The 18,417-nt window shown below is 41.0% G+C and overlaps 3 protein-coding genes across 8 annotated transcripts in view; 1 reads left to right on the plus strand and 2 right to left on the minus strand.

Moving 5' to 3' along the window:
• The window catches only part of Cyp12b2 (Cytochrome P450 12b2), a 21,136-nt gene extending 8,168 nt beyond the window's left edge, over positions 1-12,968 (minus strand). Inside the window, exons 1-6 of one of the 2 annotated variants that reach the window (XM_089469300.1) lie at positions 12,714-12,968; positions 12,431-12,557; positions 12,130-12,376; positions 11,951-12,067; positions 11,468-11,894; positions 10,791-11,408 (exon numbers count right to left, since the gene is read on the minus strand). In XM_089469300.1, coding sequence (XP_089325426.1) covers positions 10,812-11,408; positions 11,468-11,894; positions 11,951-12,067; positions 12,130-12,376; positions 12,431-12,557; positions 12,714-12,833 — 1,635 coding nt within the window. In that variant the 5' untranslated portion in view covers positions 12,834-12,968 and the 3' untranslated portion in view covers positions 10,791-10,811. Of the gene's footprint in view, positions 1-10,790; positions 11,409-11,467; positions 11,895-11,950; positions 12,068-12,129; positions 12,377-12,430; positions 12,558-12,713 lie in introns of those variants that run through there. The other variant, NM_001366251.1, reaches the window with a different exon arrangement.
• On the plus strand, positions 5,680-10,789 carry Jabba (jabba). Of its 2 annotated transcripts, XM_018010404.2 has the most exons (9): positions 5,680-5,925; positions 7,880-8,145; positions 8,245-8,615; positions 8,677-8,919; positions 8,986-9,121; positions 9,479-9,571; positions 9,674-10,195; positions 10,255-10,329; positions 10,421-10,789. In XM_018010404.2, the coding sequence occupies exons 2-9, from the start codon at positions 7,923-7,925 to the stop codon at positions 10,657-10,659; spliced, it is 1,902 nt and encodes a 633-aa protein (XP_017865893.1). In that variant the 5' UTR covers positions 5,680-5,925; positions 7,880-7,922; the 3' UTR covers positions 10,660-10,789. The 2 variants fall into 2 exon arrangements, with proteins under 2 accessions (XP_017865893.1, XP_089327688.1); XM_089471562.1 differs by lacking the exon at positions 9,674-10,195 and having other exon boundaries at positions 5,682-5,925.
• A 345-nt stretch (positions 12,969-13,313) lies between the features above and the next one.
• The window catches only part of Hs3st-A (Heparan sulfate 3-O sulfotransferase-A), a 68,131-nt gene continuing 63,027 nt past the window's right edge, over positions 13,314-18,417 (minus strand). For all 4 annotated transcript variants that reach the window (XM_089471101.1, XM_089471099.1, XM_089471102.1 and 1 more), the window contains exons 6-8: positions 16,482-16,852; positions 16,199-16,392; positions 13,314-16,133 (exon numbers count right to left, since the gene is read on the minus strand). In XM_089471101.1, the coding sequence (XP_089327227.1) occupies positions 15,910-16,133; positions 16,199-16,392; positions 16,482-16,852 (789 nt within the window). In that variant the 3' untranslated portion in view covers positions 13,314-15,909. The remainder of the gene's footprint in view (positions 16,134-16,198; positions 16,393-16,481; positions 16,853-18,417) is intronic.

An 18,417-nucleotide genomic window follows, 5' to 3' on the forward strand; every position in this document is an offset into this window, starting at 1 on the left:
TCATATTATTCATATGCTATATCATTTATGTTATCAGATCCAATAATTATGATGTATAACAGTTTCTTCTATTGTCATATGACATTTATATTAATTGCTCCATTAAAGTAACGCTTTCATTCCAAATCATTCCATTCCATTCACTTTAATGCATATCTCTTTTGTCTGTCCGCATTATAGAGAGCCCCACCAGCCAGAAGTTAAATCATACCCCTCGCCATTTTAGGCACAATATTGTTATGGTTATTCGAGCAGTTCTTGTTGTTTATTATGGTGGCTTTTGGGTTTTTAGTGTTTTAATTCGCATGCTCGGCTAACACGCAAACCTAGTTGGTGGTCGCTTATCAAAAATCATAGATTTTTTAGCTCCGATTCCACAGGAGCTGTGAGTGTTTTTATTCAGTTTGTGGTTTTCTTTTAGCATACAATTTGATTGAAGCAGCTGGGTTTTTGACGAGAGCTCATTGTGAATGGATCACAATATTTCGATATTCAGCTGTGATATATATATCCCATTGCAAGCGACAGAATTTCGCAGTTGATAAACAAATCATGAAAGTTTTTCTTTTTTTTTTCACACAGCTGTTGGCCAGATGAAGCCATTCGAATTTATGATTAAAGATGATGATATATACTACATATATATGCACGTATATATGTATGTGTGTCTATATATTTCCGTGTAGAAATTTACACAATGTTGTTAGCCCGCAAAACTTTTTGGCCAACAAATTTTGTTGCTTGGGATAAAAGTGAAAAGTGAATTTCCACTTGCTCAAGTCAAGTGCGACGCAAATGAGTTTCCCTCTAGCTGCTTCTTCCTCGTTTTTGGCTTTGAATAATTCATGCCGCATTTTGTTGCCATTTAGATTGTGGACGCATACAGCTGTTGCCGAGACGCTTCAATTTATTGGACTTTTTCTGCTCTTCACAATTCACTTGACTATGCTACATTATTGGGGCACAAATTGCTTTACAATTTCGTGCGTGCAACACAATTTCGAGAGGGGGGCAAGTAAAGAGATCACACTGTGCAACTGCAGCACAGCATACAATGGGGGTACGAAAAAGAATAGCGTGCAAAGGGCAATTAAAGAGCGACTGTAAGGTAAGGCGAGCAGTGTGACTAAGCGGCGTATACGTAATGTAAAGGTAAGAGCACGGCGTATACGTATTGTGAATTTCCGTGAATTCTTTTCTGCTCGAAGGGGCAATAATTCACACAGTCAGCGAGGAGAATACAAAAAAGAGAAGAAAACGAGTTTAATCAAAGGCAATCAAGGCAGCTGAAACCAAGTCAACTGAAACGCTCTGTTGCAGTTGTATGAAAACACAAATCAAACGCGATTAAATAAGAAAATCGATTTTCTATGAATGAGAACTCGAAATGAAAATCTGTTTTCACTGTTCACTGAGTTGGCATGGCTTGGCCGGTTATTATATTTTTAATCAAGCTCGAAAATAAATCACTATTAAGTTTAGCAAATTTGCTGTGAAGGAGTTTTGATAGGATTATGTGGCACGTTTTAATTGCAGACAGAATTTTAAAATTCATTTTAAGCAACTTTGTAAATATGTAAAAGTTTTGCTGAGCAAATGTGGCATATAAAAAACCTTTTTTAAAATCATATAAAAACTGTTGCATCAAAGTTATTTCTATACATAAAAGAGTGTACATCTCCTATAAAAGCATCTTAAAGTTTTTATAAATATAGAGGAATATCATATCAGTTGTTGAAACATAAAAAGCTTTCAGCAAAACCTTTTTGGGTAATCATGCAAATTTAATAAATTGCGGATAAAGTGTTGGGAAATCCAAGCATGTCATAATAAATCAGCATAATGAAGTTGCATAAACAATGTTGCTTAGCGCCTAAGCCGACATTTAACACACTCACACACACACACTCACACTGCCACACTGCCACACATCTATCAAACTGAGCTCAACTTTTATGATAAGCTCTTGATAAGCTGCCAAAACAAAAGCAAAACTTGACACGACTTTATTCGAAATTTCTGCCAGTGTATCTGTGCTCTGCGCGCTAATCACCCATCAAATCGTTCCATTTATGACATGCCACAAGCTGCAGACTTAAGCCCGGGCCATAAAAGTCCATTCCATGAATGCGAAAGCGTAATCGGTGCATTGTTGATCAACTGCAGGCGGCTGGCGTTAATTACTGCGGGTCACTCATTAAAATTGATGCTTTAATTAGATGAAAGTGAAGAGAGCATAATGGAGGGGCAGAGTGGGGGGTTGAGTGAGAGAGAGAGAGAGAGAGAGAGAGAGTGGTAGTCAGAGTGCGGGCTAACTGCACAGCTTTTGGCCTTGGCTCCGATTCTAATTAACTCTTTGCTCTCTGTAGCTGAAATGTCACGGCAAGTAATTAAAACTTTTGCACAAAAACACAAAACAGCTGAGTGGCATGTGGCAAGGTGGTAAGTATCATGTTGCAGCAGCATAACAAATGTGCTCTGGCTGGCCGCTGGCAGATGAAGCGACAAACAAATACGTCTCTCTCTCTCTCTCTCTCTCTCTCTCTCTCTCTCTCTCTTGCATTTCATGTTGCTGCCACATTATTTGGGTGGCAGCTGCCACCTGCCTTTAAATGAAGCAAGACACAATGCCGATTTCCACTGCTGTTGGCATTCGCAGTTTACATAAAATCTCATGTAGCCAATTTACGAATGGGACTGCAAATTTCAATCAGGCGACGCCTGCTTTGGCCCGATCTTGCGGCATGCTGCGGCACACAGCGGGACAGCAACTGTGGGGCAGCAGACTTATGACAAGTCGAGGCCACAGGCGGCGGCGACAGACACGCCCCTTCACGCCCAGCCGCACGTCGCGGCAGCTGAGATGCTGACAAGTCAAATGGGCGTCTAATTGGGAGGCAGCTTCAAGCGGCAAAGAGACAGAGAGAAAGAGAGACAGAGAGAGAGACAACTAAATGTTGTCGTCCAACTAATGCCACAATTTATCAGCGGCAAAGACCGCGCAGCAATAATTAAAATGAGAAAAAATGTAGAGTCAAATGACACGCGACAGCCAAGAAAACTTAGAGCAGGGAGAGAAGAGAGCGGGAGAGTTCGGGATAGTTCGGGTGGAGAGGAGGCTTCGGGTATTTGTAAGCAATTGTATATTAGCCACAAGTGAAATTCATAAGCAAATGCTAGGCGGCACGTAAGCTGTGCTAATATGCATACACTATACATGTGTGTGTGTGTGTGTGTTTGTGTGTTTGGCGGAAGTGCTGCGGCATGCTAAGGCGCCATAACCCCATGACGAATAATATCCGTGTGACTGTGCGTGGAATCGACAGAGCGGCTAACCCATTGAAAAACATAAAAAAAGCGAGCGAGGAGAGATTAAAAAGTATTTACAATGGTGAAAAAAAAAACAGGACACAAAGTAATCAATTGAGCTAGAGCAAGAAGCAACAATCCCATGCAAATGCATATAATGTTAGTCTTTGTCTCTCACTCTCTCTATTTTCTGCCCTCTTTAAGTTTCTCTACTATATCTCGATTCTGTTTCTGGGTTCGTCTCTGTTGCTTCTCACTTTCACGTCTTATATCTTTTTTATCGGAGCTCCTCCGTCAGTAGCTGTTGCCTTTTCTATCCTTTACCTCTCTTCGTCTATTCTTCACGCACTTTCTTCTTATTTATTTATCGTTTTCTTTCTTCTCTCCTTAACTATAGATCTTAATTTATCTTTCTCTTCGGCTCTATGTTCAGTCTATATTTCTGTATCTCTCTTTCTCTACGTCTTAAACTTTCTCACTTTTCTCATCTCTCCTCTGCATGTTTTATTCATTTCCTTCTTAGTGCCACATTTATATTTCTCTTTCTCTGCACATTTCACACACATTTCTTTTCTATTCCTATTCCTTTTCTAACTTTTGCTTATTTTACAAAATGTGAAGCCCCTCTCGTTCCACAAATTTATGCGCCAACTAATTTTTGCCCGCACAGCGCATAAAAATAGCTCACAGTAATAGCTTGGCTCGGGCTCTGGCTGTAGCTGCGGCTGTAACTGTGGCCAGAGCATGCTAAACATGCCCCACTCTCGAGTGGGGCTCAAAGCTGCGAGCTTAGCTGGCTCCGAGCAAGCCGGGGCCACGTGTGGAAGCGAGTCAAGCGAGTGCCTGAAGGATAACGCATTACAGCTTGCCACCACTTTGAGCTGCTTTAAATATTCGCATACACAAACAGCTGCTGTTGCAGCGGCAGGGGCGGGGGTAGGTGGCAGAGGGCAAGCGATGAACCCGTTACCTTTACTAGGCTCCTCCACTGTGTCAACATCTTTCTATCAATTTTGGCAAAAGCGGAAAACCATTTTTCATAAACCATCAGAGTGAATACGTGTGTGTGTGTGCGCGTGTGTGTGAGTGTATTTTTATTTTACTTATTACTTACGCATGTTTAGTGGCCAAGCGTTAGCGTGTGTGAGTATATATGAGTGTGTGCGTGTGTGCTCACAGGCACGCGACTCGGCACCAATACCAATGAACTATAATTTTTGAGGATTTCGTGATGGATGGGCGCCTCAGTTGCCTGCGCGTTGATTCGTTTGTTGCTGGTTACATCGACACATTTCGGAGGCGCCGCCGCCTGATGCTGCTGCCGCAACTCCTGTGTTTTCTCTTTCTTTTTCCCCTTGTAAAAACAAGCTTTGATTTGCTTTCAGCTTCATTCACTGCACATTACACTTTGCACACATATTCTCACACACTCTGGCACTAATTGCAATAGCTGCCCTTTTATCCTGCAGCTTTGGAACACACGCGAGATGAATTGAATGGCGCTTGGACTGAGCCCTATTTAGGCTGCGTAAGTCGCATGTAGAGCACAAAAGGCGCGCTCTTCACTTCGCTTTGCTTGGCAAACGCTCCGTTTTGCCGCGTTGCTGCGTCCGGCAACGTGGAGAGTTTTTGCGCAACTGAATTTTCGCTGAGAGCTTTTAGTCGCTCGCAGTAGGTCGGAAAGCTCACGAAATTTTGTGTGTTGCGCTCAGCGCAGCGACAATTGAGTGTGGTCGTAGTAGTAGTAGTAGGGCTCGTTGAGTTGTTATTTTTGTTTTCGTTTTCGTTTTGAATTTTTTTTGTGGGTGTCCATTGTGGGCGGCTCCTGTAAACAGGATAATAAATTGGCGGCTCAATAGGATGAGACAAAGCTCATACACTTCAAGTAGCCAAATAAATAGCTCTGTTTGCTGTGTGTGTACATATTATCGAATGTAACAAATGGCAATGGTAATGTACCTTAATATATGTGCCTATTTAATACGCATCTGTTATCATTCTATTTGCACTAACACCTGTCTAACCTGGGCTTAAATGTGCGTACTCTTTCAAGCAGCCACTTGAGCTTTGTGGCGGCGCCACTGCTTTGTGCATTCCACTCAGCCCAAGGGCTCTGCTCTTCTGCTCTGCTGCTCTACTGTTATGCTCTAACCGCGCTCTAATTCCCGCCGAGTGTAAATGTACCCAACATCAAGCGACTCAAAGTTTACAGTTATATCCTTCCAGCAAGCTCTGCTTAAAATATCTGCAGTCGTCCTCTCTTTCGTGCTGCTCTGGGCTGAGCGCTGAGCGCAGCTCGTGCTCTTCGTTGCGCTGTGCTCTTCTGATAACGGCAATCGGCAATTGCCGATCGTCTAGGCTCCCGGTAGCTCAGCGCTCGGCTAGTGCTGCCTTGGTCAGTCACACGGGAGTTGTGCAGCCGTTCGTTAGGTCTATTTGCCAGTCGATTGCTTCAGTGCCTTTTGAAAAATCATCTATACAAATTTTTTTTAAGAAAATAATCTAAGTATAACGGCTGTCACGCATGTTTTAAAAAAGAGCGGCAAATAGGAACGCTGAAAAATTCGCTGGAAAGAAGTAAAAGCTTTAACAAGTGCAAGAACAAAAGAAACACCGGTAAGTCCATGCTGTAATCGGCTGTGCGCTTTGTTAGACTATTTCTTGTGCGCCATTTAATCTGCGGCAACCGTTATCTCAGTGTGTAGGTGGGCGAGAGGAGCGCAATAGAGGACAACTCTGATGTTGGAGTTTAAGCACTCTCTCTTCCACTCTCTGTCTGTCTCACTCTCTCAACGTCGCAGTTAGTTTTTGCACTTTTCGCAATTTCTACTTTCGTTCTGACTGCATTGTTGCCTTACATTCCCATGCAGCTATCTCTTTCTCGCTTTGCCATCTAAATGCCTAGATCCATGTGTGCTTGACTACGTATGTGTGTGAGTATGAGTGACTTTGCGTTGTATATGCGTGTGCAGTCGTTGCTTTTGCATACAGTTTTCGATACACTTTGATCCCGCCAATACATTTTGATAATTTTATTATATTTGTTATTTAATTTGTATATATTTTTTTTTTTTGTTCATTTTTCATTAATTTTTTTCGCACTTTTTTTTTGTGTTGGACGATGCAATAAGCGCTATAAATATCAAATTAAACGCCATGCATATGTAAATGTTTATAATAAATATTTGTATTTGGAAATGATTTAGGCTCGAAATGCGCCAAATGCGAAATTGTTTCGTTGAGCATGCGAGTGAAATTTCGCAGATTAGAAATGAGTCTGTAGCACCGATGAACTATTAATATTTACCTATTATTCACACTAATTAACAGATTAGCTTAGCTATGAGTAGGCTTTACCCTATAATATATGTAGACTGTGAAAGGGTATACTCTTTTAGTCATTAAATGTGGCGTATTTTATAAAGCATATCTCGCTCTATATATAGAGCTATAGTTGCACCACAAGAGTATTACCACTCAGTAGCACTACTATTTTCATGGACCCATGTTTATGTAGGAGAGATTTTATCTTCATTATATTTACTATATATTTCTAAAGTATCTCATATATTTAGAATATATTAACTATATATTAAGAGTATTCTATAATCACATTTCCCTTATCACCAAGCTGGAGCCAACTATTCAGAGCATTCCCGGCTTTAGAACAAAGTTCAATTTGTTATACACATACAAGTCTAAATATATATACATATATATTACTTAATTTGTTTTGATTTTTGTTGTTAGTCACTGAGCCGGAAAGCTGAAGATCTCTACAGCTATTGATAGCTCCCATTAGTTTTGCCAGACAGCCAACAAATACAAAAACAAATACACAATAAAAGCAATAAATTTCTTTCTCTTTTTTTTTTTTCATTATTTGCATTTAAGTGTATGAAAAGTGCGATGCGACACGATGCTGCTGGCTGATAATGCGAATAGAAATATGAATATGAATATTCAATATATAGCGCATTGGCCATGAGCTGAGAGACGCGATGTCAGACGGTGTCAGTTCTACCTAGCTATTTACTTATAGAGGTAGTACAGGTCGCTCTTGGGGTTGTCAGCATCCAATCACGCCGCAAATGCTGTCACAGCTCGAATTGAATCACTTAGGATTAGCACAAATATTTATAATATAGTTGTATATGAAATGATATATATGTGTGTATGTATGTAGATGAATACATGTAATAATGAGAGGATTAGAAGCAAATATGTTACAGTACAGCTTCGAATGGTAGGACATTTAAGTAAATCATTAGGAATTATCGATATTGGTAGGGCAGGATGACAAAGTTGTCAAGACTAAATATTGAAGCAGATATGTATAAATATATAGATCAGGTATATAGCTCAGATCTATAGTTCAGAAATATATATGTAAAATAAATCAGAAGTCAAAACTCTTCAAAATCTTTTTATTGAGCTTATAGCAGCATTGCGTACTCGCCTATTGACAATGCTCAGTGAATGAATTAAAAGGCCCCCTGCGACAGTATTTATTACATATACTTAATATATTTATAATATATAATTAAATAAAATATGTCATTAATCACAGCAAGCAGAGCAGAGCAGAGCAGAGCAGAAGCAGCATCCGCAGCATGGCACAGGAGACAACGATGGGGGTTAAAGATCAGCATACGCAGCACGATGTGATCGGTGATGATGAAGTCAGCGAACTGCAGCGACCGCCCAGCTTCTATCAGAAGGTGCGTGAGCAGGTGGAACGATTTGCCAGCACTCGACTGGGTCAGTTCGTTATTGAGAGGGCCGATCGTGGCTTGAAGCTGATCGAAGATACAACCAAATGGAGTTTGCCGCAGGGTAAGAATTAGCTAAGCAATTAGTAAAGAGATAAACTAGATTTTAATCTACTCCTCTCACTCTCTCTCTCTCTCTCTCTCTTTCCTCGCCTCTCCCTAGATAAGAACTCGAGCTCCGCTGTGCTGGAACGTCCTTTGCCCTGGGCTCCATTCTTACTGCTGATCATTGTGCTGCGCCTGGTGCGCATCTGGCTGTCAGTTGGTGCCTTGATGATAGGCAATGGACCCGTGACGCCAGCGGATATGATATACTTTATACAAACGCGTCGCCGCAAGCTGCGCGCCATCCGCGTCCATGGCCTGAGGACTATGCGCAATAGGCAGCAGGAGACCTCGAGCAGAACGAGCAGCAACAGCTACGCTGAAAAGCTCAGCCAATGGGTTTCACGTGCCATCTGTCGACCGGGTGTGCAGCGCGCCAATACCGGCAGACTCTTCAATTCACGTGCCATGGCAACGAACACGCAACAGGTGAGAGAGAAAGGGTGCAACTCTCTAAAATGTTGAGTTCATAAACTCTAATTCCATTCAGAGTAACCAGAAGAATGAAAGCGTCGCTAAGCGTCCGCGTGATGACGACTTAAATCCCGATCATAATTTAACTATTGATGAGATGCTCTCTAAATATGCCAATGAGAACTCCGAGGATGATTCGGATTTCGTGCCGAACGCCGAGGATGAGAACACGACCAGCGGCACCAGCAGCGAGAGCGAAAGTGAATCCAACAGCAGCGAGCAGATCAGCAGCACCGAGGAGCAGGAGCAGGCAGATCAGGTAGATCAGATATAAAGAATACTTTGCTAGAGCTATAAGTAACTCCTTCACTTTCTCTCGCTCTAGCACAAGGAGAACATCAAACCCAATAAAAGCACTGCAAATAATGTGCAGAAGCCGAAGGAACCACAGGCCACGCTCAATGGCAATGGCAAAGGCAAAGGCAACGGCAATGGCAATGAAAGGGAACCGATGGAAGTTGGTAATGGATATTGAACTTCCTCTCTAGCTCTCTGTTGTTTAGTACACCCACACACACATACACGCACACCCTCACAACTGCACACACACACACACATATACACACTCACACACACGCAAAGTCAACAGACAGACCCCCTTCAGCATATATAGACACAACTAAGTCTAAGTCCTAGTTTAATAGCAAGTATCGATTAACGATTTAAGTCTAAGAATTTTTTTGAAGTTTTCTTTTTGATAGTTGAAACGATAAACTGAAATACATAATAATAATAATAATTGTGCCCCGAAACAAGCTCTTCATTTGCCTAACCCAGAACCCTGCCCTGACATACCCTATCTTTCTACTCACATTTAGCTGCCCTGAAGGAGGAGCAATGGAAGTCCTCGCCCGGACACTTGAGCGCCGCCTTGCTGAACACGCGACTGTACAATAATACAGCAGCTGCAGGTAATTTCAAGCATCCCCAATCTTGGATTTTGGGTTAACATTTTAAACTTTAGTATTTTGCTTCTGTTTTTGTTATTCTGTGCATGTGTTCAAACACAATAGTCAACACTGAGTCCACGAGCAGCAACAGCTCCCACACTGATACTGAACCCAATGAACCTGATCCTGTGCCTGATTCCATTAACATCAACTCCAGTTCCCACTCCAACTCGAACTCCAATTCCAATTCGAACTCCAACTCCAATTCGAACTCCAACTCCAGCACGAACTCCGATACGGATAGCAGCAGCACAAGTACCGTCTGCCCCCAGCAGCAACAAGACACCGATACCTCCCACTCAGCTGATCCTCATGTGGCTGATCCCTCTGAGATTACAGATCAGCCCACTGTAGAGACTCAAGCCACAAAGATCCCAACGCCTGTCAACCCAGATCCATCCACTGCAGAGATATTAAAACCTGCCAGTCCAGCTCAATCCACTAAGATCCCAACGCTCGTCATGCCAGATTATCCGACCTTGTTGCCCGCCCATCTAGATCAATCCGCTGAGAGTGTAGATCAATCCACCATTGAGACCCTAACGCCTGCCACCTCCTCTGAAGATATTTTCTATAGTCCGATTGGTTCGTTTGCTTAGTCGCTTCCAATTCATAGTGTAATATATATATTCAATATTTCACAGGTTCGCCCGACACCTTCAATTCCGACTTTGTCAGCCAGTCTGTGTTGCGTAATGTCATTATCAATGCGGTGCCCAGTGAGTACTTAGTAATCCCTCCCCACATCAATTTGCTAATCAATTACCCCAATAATTGCCTCCTCTTTCACACACACACACACACACACAGCTCACTCGACGCCCAACTCTGAGCTGGACGAAATACATTCAGCTGGCTCCGATCTGGAGGAGGCAACCAGGCAGTGCATTGCTCTCGCCCATTCCCTCGAGCAACAGGATACGCCGCCCACAGCCAAGCAGCCCCCACTCAAGCAACCACAGCAGCAGCAGCAACAGCAGCAACAGCAACAGCAGCAACGGCACTACAACCATCCTCATCAGCGTTATCGCGGACGCAATCGACGCTAAGCGAATATAGCTCCATATAGCCTAGCCAATATCCTCAATATCCTCTACCCTACATCCTTGTTCTTAAATAGTTTCTTTACTTACTTCCCATATTGTTAGCCTTATACAGAAAGTAAACATCAAGAACTTACCACAGCTTTGTCATCAATTCTTTAATCAGAGTGCGGCTCGAATTTGAACCGTATGTCCCCACGTGGGGAGAGGATAATTGTGCTTTCATACTGCAGCGGCGTCTCTGCCAGCCAGCTGACCTTGTAGCGCCGCAGCAGCCGGGCCAGCAGCGTCTCAATTTCCAGCTCAGCGATGCGTTTGCCTATGCATGTGCGTGGTCCAAAGCCAAAGGGTAAATAAACGAACGGGTTCCGATTACGTGCCTCCGGACACACCTTCGTCTCCACATTTATGTCCGATTTGAGGCAACGCTCGGGCACAAATTGCGCACTGCTCGCAAAGTATTCGTCGCTATTGGAGAGCTCCAGTACGCCCATGAGAATGCCCGTGCCGCGCGGTACACGATAGCCGGATAGCACCAGATCCTTGGTGGTAATGCGAAAGTTGCCCGGCGTTATGGACGTAATCCTCAGACCCTCCTTGATGCAGGCGCGCAGATAGGGCAGGTTTTTGGTATTCTCCAAGGTCAAAGCATCATCGGGGCTGGGCAAAGTCCGTTGCAGCTCGCGATGCAGCTGTGATTGCTTCTCGGGATTACAAGCGAGATGATAGAGAATGGTCACAAAGGCTGAAGATGTCTGCAATTGGAGTTGTATTACAAGGGATATCTAATTAAGATAACAAACTCAATTCGCACCGTATCTATGCCAGCCATTAGCATATCCATGGCCATGACCACAGCCACCTGTTTATTGATAGCCAACAGCTGCTGCAGAACGCATTTATTATCCGGTTGCTCTTCATGCTTAAATCGCTCGATGGCCGCCTCTATATAGTTAGTCGTAATCTCAGTAATATGATCGTAGGTCTTAAGGAATTTTTTAAACTCCGGCGTCTTGTAATACGGCCAAACCGATGGCTGTACATCGTACTTGAAGCTATAGTTGAAGAAGTCCGTCATATGCTCTGCAAAGCGTGCGGCATTCGCATCGGGCTGATCGCTCAGTAAACCCATGCGAGTATTTAGAGCCACAAAACTAATCGCCTCAAAGGCCCAGCTCTTGAGCTGCTCATGAAAGTCAGCGTTCAGGGTGTGAGTTGCTGGATCACGTAAAGTTTCCAATCTAGAAGAGAAATACAAATATTAAATGGAAATCTAGTCTTGAATTGGGTTACCTACTTCTCTATGAATTCCTTGGAAATTTGATCGATTTGCGGCAGATTCTGTCTGACATTTTGCACTTTCATCAACACCGGATTCACCTTATTTCGAAATTCTGCCCAGGATTTGCCTTGTCTATATGCGAAAGGGAAAATATATGAATATCGTATCTATATTTTATATTAAATAATGCTCACTCGGATACTAGTCCGCCAATGCCGCCAAAAACATCTGGGCGAACCACTTTGCGATAGTAGGTAAAGGTCTCTAGACCTATGCGTATAGGCCACAAGCCTTCATTTCTGTAGGTAACCTCAAAGTCTTTGGGGTTGTAAGTGAACACAACGTCAGTTTTTCCCATCAAGCCGGGCAGTCGATATATATCGCCGTACCACTCACGCATGCGACGATTCATTTGTACGAGGTTCGTGTTGTGCAGTTTACCTAAAAAAGGCACATGAAAGTGAAATTTGAAATATTTCATATAAGAACTCTTACCGCCTGGTAGAAAGTAGGATAGTAGACGTAAAGCACCTGGCCCCGGCAGGTCTGAATAGTCTTTCGCATTCGTCCATTCCTCATCGCTGCGTATTGGCGTTGTTTCCAACAGTTCCTCCCAATGGTTCTGTATTGCAGTAAATTTCCAAGAGGGTCTGATTGTTTGTTTTCAAAGCTTACCCAAGCACTCTCTCTCAATCTCACTCTCACTCTCACTCATCCACACATCCACTCACGCGCTCTTTGCGATTCCGACTCTCTTTGGCGCTCAGCTGTTACTCACCTGCTGCTGCGGCTGCGACTGCGGCTGCTGCTGAAGCGCACTGCCCACACTAAAAAGCCGCCCCCTGATCAGCTGGCTCTTATTGCCGAGCTGTTTAATGGTCAGTCTAGACTTCCACATTTTAAATGCACTTTGAAAAGAATTCTAAACAAGCTTAGATTACTATATAGTATTCTAAAACAATTGTTCAATATCCGCAACTTTCGCAAATATCACAAACAAACCGCACACCAGCGCAAGCAAGCTAAAACTGAATATTTCATTCAGCTTTGCGCTTAAATTGCGCATAATTTTTTCTCCCTATGCGGAAGCTCTTCGCAAAAAAAACTTTGGTAATGGTTTGTGTATTGGCTAAAATTCTGTGCAAATATATTAACCCGCTGCCAGGCAACTTGCATTTAGCTATGTATGTAAGCGCCACAAACTGCGGCTTCGAAGCTGTCTTTGTGGTTTGTGTATTGACTAATTCCTTATACACTGGCACCGACTTGTAAGTGGTTTAAATATTAGCTAATGCCTTAACCCCTAGCCTGGTAGCGTGTGCAAAAATGCCCATACACTGTTTAATAATTTGCTTAATACATTTATTCATTGCATGCGTAAAATTTAATTCTTTATTTATTTCTTTTTGTAATTTTAAAATGTTGATTTCTGTTAAGTTGTCACACAAATTGAATAATATCGTTTGTTTATTGAATGATCGTTTGCGGTTTGCTGATATGTTTCGTATCGTAACGTATGTTCTTTATGTCATATACATTGAAAATTTGAATAAGAGTCAAGAGAGTTGAAAGTTTAAGAAATATACATAGTTGTTTTCTTTGCTTTTGTTTTAAGGTACATTATAGATTAGTTTTGTTTTTTTATCTTTTTCTTTTTTCATGTAAATACACATACATATTTAAATTTTTAGGTAGACAATAATACATCAGTATATATATATACATAGATATATATCAATGTCGATTGGAGGATTTAGAGTTGAGTTAAACATTTGATATTTATGTACTATGGTATTTAATTGGCATAGTTCAAAGGATAAAGGTAAACTTCATATACATCAACTATATATGTTGTTTATATATATATACTAAATTCAGCACACAAAAACAAATTTCGGTATTTTACTGGTATTTTGTTTCGGTTTCTGTTTCTTTTGGTTTTGTTGTATAAAAATATAACAAATTATAAACGTTGTTCGTTGTTCGCTGCTACCTATATGTATATATGGTTGATTGGTATTTGTTGTTGGTATTTTTTGTGGTATTATTTGAAACATAAGTAATTGAGAAAACATTCTGCGGAGGACCTTCAGTCTTGTTCTTTTTTGTTATACATATATTTTTTGACTTGATATTGCTTACTTGATTTCATTGGAAATTATTTTTGCTTTTTCATAGAATAGATTTAGTATTATTTAAGGTGTTTTCAACTCCTCTGAATTGTATCTGTGTATGTGTGAGTGTTTGTGTTTGGATTGTTTTCAACAATTCTAGAAGTCTATAGAGTGTGTCTGTGTATGTGTCTGTGTGTGCTTGGCTGCCTTTTCTGTGCTGAAGATCCCTTAAAAACTAGCACTTAAATGTATTGAAACTAACTAAAAATAGAATTAACTTAAACATTAAACCGTTACGTTGGGTCATTATAGTAAATGATTATTATTAGTTATAATACAAATACACCCATAAATGTATATGTTTATATGTATATGTATGGATAGTATTTTCATTAGCTTAATTTAAATTGCTCACATTGAGTTGATATGCATTAAGTATTTTTTCGGTATTTTTTCACAATTAGTTTCGAAAGTACATGAAAATGTATGTATTTATATGATATATATGTAGATATATCTTAAACTGTTTACAGTATGTAATTTTATTTAGTTTTTTTTTTAATATATCTCTTTTTAGTCTAAATAATTACAAATAAACTTTTGCTAAAAAATTTTGCTTTAAAAAATCTTAAAATTTTATTACATTGGTGCATAATATATATACGTATATATATTTTTTCAGGCAGTGCATTTAACTAGTTAAATTTGTCTAAGGACTTGGTATGTTTTTTTTTTTTTTTTTTAATTTTGTTTAGGTATGTTTGTTTAAAGCTAAAAAACTAGTTGACAAATTTGACTCAAATGGAATTTGCTGCTAAATAATATGCATAACAATTAACAAATCGAATACAAACTTAAGCAACTAGTTCATATAATATTCATTAATATACTATATAATTATATTATATTTATAAATATTTTGTATATAAATAATGTCTTATTTTGTAGAATCTTTAGCATTCCGCTGATATGTTTTGAGTTCATGGTTGATTTTTCATCTTCTTTTGATATGTTACGTTTGACTAATTATATATATATACGATAAACATATATATATGGATATACTTAAGGTTGAGTAGCTCCGATATGTTTGCGATTTAGCTATGTATAATTGATATATTAAATTAGTTTATTCTTTTTCTTTTCTGCACACTTTTAAATCAGCCGACAGTTTTTTTTCTTTTCTAAATAAATTTTTTAGTTTTTTGAAATAAATTTCAAATTAATTTGCATTTTGTTTAACGCTTAGTTTCTATAAAATCACATTTAGTTGCTTAAATAAATTTATCCATACACACTCTATCTCTCTCACGCACACATGCATACGCTTCAGCTCTCTACAGCTTTCTCTCTCTCTCTCTCGCTCTTTCCGTTTTTGTCTCGCCCTTGGACAGCTCCCATACATCATGTAGATATTGCTTTAATATATTATTTTTTCCATTTCCAATGCATTTTCATGCTTTGCTGCGTCTCATTCCCTCACACTTTCTGCCTGTCACTCTCTCTCTCTCTCTCTGTTTGCGCTGCTGAAAATCTGCGTTTGGTGCTTCTTTTTTTTTCGCATAAAGCATTTTCGTGGGCGCCAAAGTTCGCATAATTGAACTGTCAGCCTGGTTGGCATGCAGCCAGACAGAGACGCAGAGAGACAGAGAGGAAGAGGCGAGCGAGAGGGAAGGATGCTGCCCTGCTGCGTGTCCCAGCTACTGCACGCACAGTATATATATATACATATATATTTTTTTTTTTGCTGTATTTCTTTTTTGGTTTATAATTAAAGTGCAGTCCGGAAAATGTTGTTTGGTGTTTCCCATTTCAATTTCCATTTCCATTTCGTTTCAGTCCATGTTTCTCGCTATTCAGTTACTCCTCCGGCCAGCCAAGATCCTCGCCAACCAGCTCATAGAACCGCTGATTGTATTCGGCAAAGAATTTGCGTAAACGCGACACCACCACCGGATTCACATGCGGATGCTTGCGTCCCTTGGTCTCGCGCAGGCAACGATCGCCATTATCGTAGCGCAGGCAGTAGAAACCCTTTGTCTCATTGAAATAGAAGTGTTCGCTGCGCACGCGATGCTCAATGCCTGCAAAGATCATAGAAAGTATATATAGTATATATGACTAAACATATGTGGATAATTGTAGTTACCTAGAAATGCCTCGATGCGCTTCAGCTGAGAGAGCGGATCCTCGATCAAACGATCGCCATTGACCACCAGCAGCTGCTCGCGCGGAAACACCTCCAGCCAGCGATGCAAGTGCACATGATACATGGAGATGCTCAGGGGACGATAGGCCTCGTTGACAGTGCCATTCGGGAATATGGCCAGCTCCTCAAAGGATCTAAGCGGAATACAAAATAAAACAATTAACAGTATAAAACATATTAAAGTCATCTTTCCCTCTCTCTCTCTCTCTCTCTCTCTACTTACTTTGCCGCCAACTGCGCTGCACTGGGCGTGGTGGTGGGCGTGCTCATTGTTGTTGCAGCCCCTGGAGCCGCACGTCTTTTAGCTCCGCTTGCTGTTCTCAGCTTGGTTTCCTTGGCGCCTGCACCGCTGCCCAGGGCATTGTCATAGGGGCCATGGGCCGACTGCAGTTTGGCATAGAGCGAGGCTCCAGCCGTAGGCGGCATCTTGGCACCGTAGCCCGAGCCAGGTGCATTGCTCTCTGCTAGCGGCAATATCGCTGTGGCCGCATGACTACGCAACTGCGTGTAGTCCGAGATGGCTCGGGTCACCGGCTCACGGACAATCAAGAGCAATTTGATGCTAGCATTCATGGCACGCACACGTTCTGGCACCTGTAAAATACCAGAGAGAAAAAAATATATTAATACTCCAATTGCTGATACTTTAAGCTTAATACTTATATCTATACTCTATATATACATATATTGTATATTTTATATATCTATATATCGCGCATAATGCCAAGTTATGTTGGGGAGCAGTTAAGCGACTAATGAATTTACAGGCAGCCAACAGCCTCCACTCTGTGCGCCGAGAACAATAAAACTTAAACGGAAAACATGGCCGAAGCATATCGTCGTCGATGCCACAGCGCTGGCATTGAGGCGCTCAGCTATATGCACGAATATATTATACATACAATATTGATAGACATATGCAATACCCTAGAGTAAAAAGCTTTAATAAACAGTGAGAAAATCATTAAAGTCAGTCCAGTAAATTAGTAGTAAAATAGTAGTAGAATAGTAGCAGAATAGTAGTTAAGTTGTGGTAGTAAAAGATTAGTAGTAGTAGAGTAGTAATAGTAGTCGATTAGTAGTAGTACAGTGATAGTAGTAGTAGAATAGCAATACAGTAGTAGTACTAGTAGTAGAATAGTAGTACAGCAGTAGTCGATAAGTAGTACAGCAGAAGCCAATTAGTAGTAAAGTAGTAGTAGAATAGTAGTAGAGTAGTAGTAGAGTAGTAGTAGAATAGTAGTAGAGTAGTAGTAGAGTAGTAGTAGAGTAGTAGTAGAGTAGTAGTAGAGTAGTAGTAGAGTAGTAGATCCTAAGTTCTCTAGCTAATCGAGCATAGCCCACCAACTTAGCGCTATGTGTGCACAGGGTATTAATTAAATAGCCAACGAGCCAAGCTAAATAAAGTTAATCAATTTCAATGTGGGGGGTAGGGGGCGCCGTTGTGGTGGAGGAGCTGTTGTTGTCCATGAAGTATGCAACAAGTGCAAGCGACGTGAAAAATTTCATCTAGATGAACCAGAAAAACCGACCGCATCGGCCTTTTGTTGAAACTCTGCCAACACACACACACAAAAGGAACAAACGGCTATATAAACTATATGCATATACAAATAAATATTTGTATACATGTATAAATATATAAATATATATGTATATATATATGTGTGTGTGTGTGTCTATTTGTCTGTATTCATGCAATTTATAAAGTAGCCCGGGTAAATATTAGCGCTTTCATGTCTGCACAACTCCAGCTCGACTCGCTGACTGCCTACCTGCCCTACCTCTTACTACTCCTCATCCTGCCTGCCTCACTCACTCTCTCTCCCTTTTTCACTCTCTCCCGTGCTGTTTGAAAGCGCAAGCACACCGTTGGGATCTGCATTATTTATGGACGCGTGGCTAATTTTATACTGCAAGTGCGACGAGTAACTTTAAATTTAAATAAAATACAATTATCTAGAGCGAGAGCGAGAGAGAGGGATTGAAAGAGAGAGAGAGAGAGAAAGAGAGAGCGTGCTTGGACACCGCATCATTCTCAAAGGACAGCTAACAGTCAGATTATGTTTCACTCTATATATCTCTCTATCAGCTTCTCTCCCTCTCTCGCTATCGAGCCCCCCGAGCGTATGCCAATAAATATTAATCATGACATTAAT

Source organism: Drosophila arizonae, chromosome 5 (assembly GCF_054131065.1).
Source record: "Drosophila arizonae isolate 15081-1271.41 chromosome 5, UAZ_ARI_1.0, whole genome shotgun sequence".
Taxonomy (NCBI): Eukaryota; Metazoa; Arthropoda; class Insecta; order Diptera; family Drosophilidae; genus Drosophila; species Drosophila arizonae.

Excerpts from the sequence above, each read along its gene's own strand:
- Jabba (XM_018010404.2), top strand. The coding sequence starts at position 7,923 with ATGGCACAGGAGACAACGATGGGGGTTAAAGATCAGCATACGCAGCAC. Across the intron at positions 8,146-8,244 it reads CAAATGGAGTTTGCCGCAGG|ATAAGAACTCGAGCTCCGCT; the intron begins GTAAGAATTAGC and ends GCCTCTCCCTAG. Across the intron at positions 9,122-9,478 it reads AAGGGAACCGATGGAAGTTG|CTGCCCTGAAGGAGGAGCAA; the intron begins GTAATGGATATT and ends ACTCACATTTAG.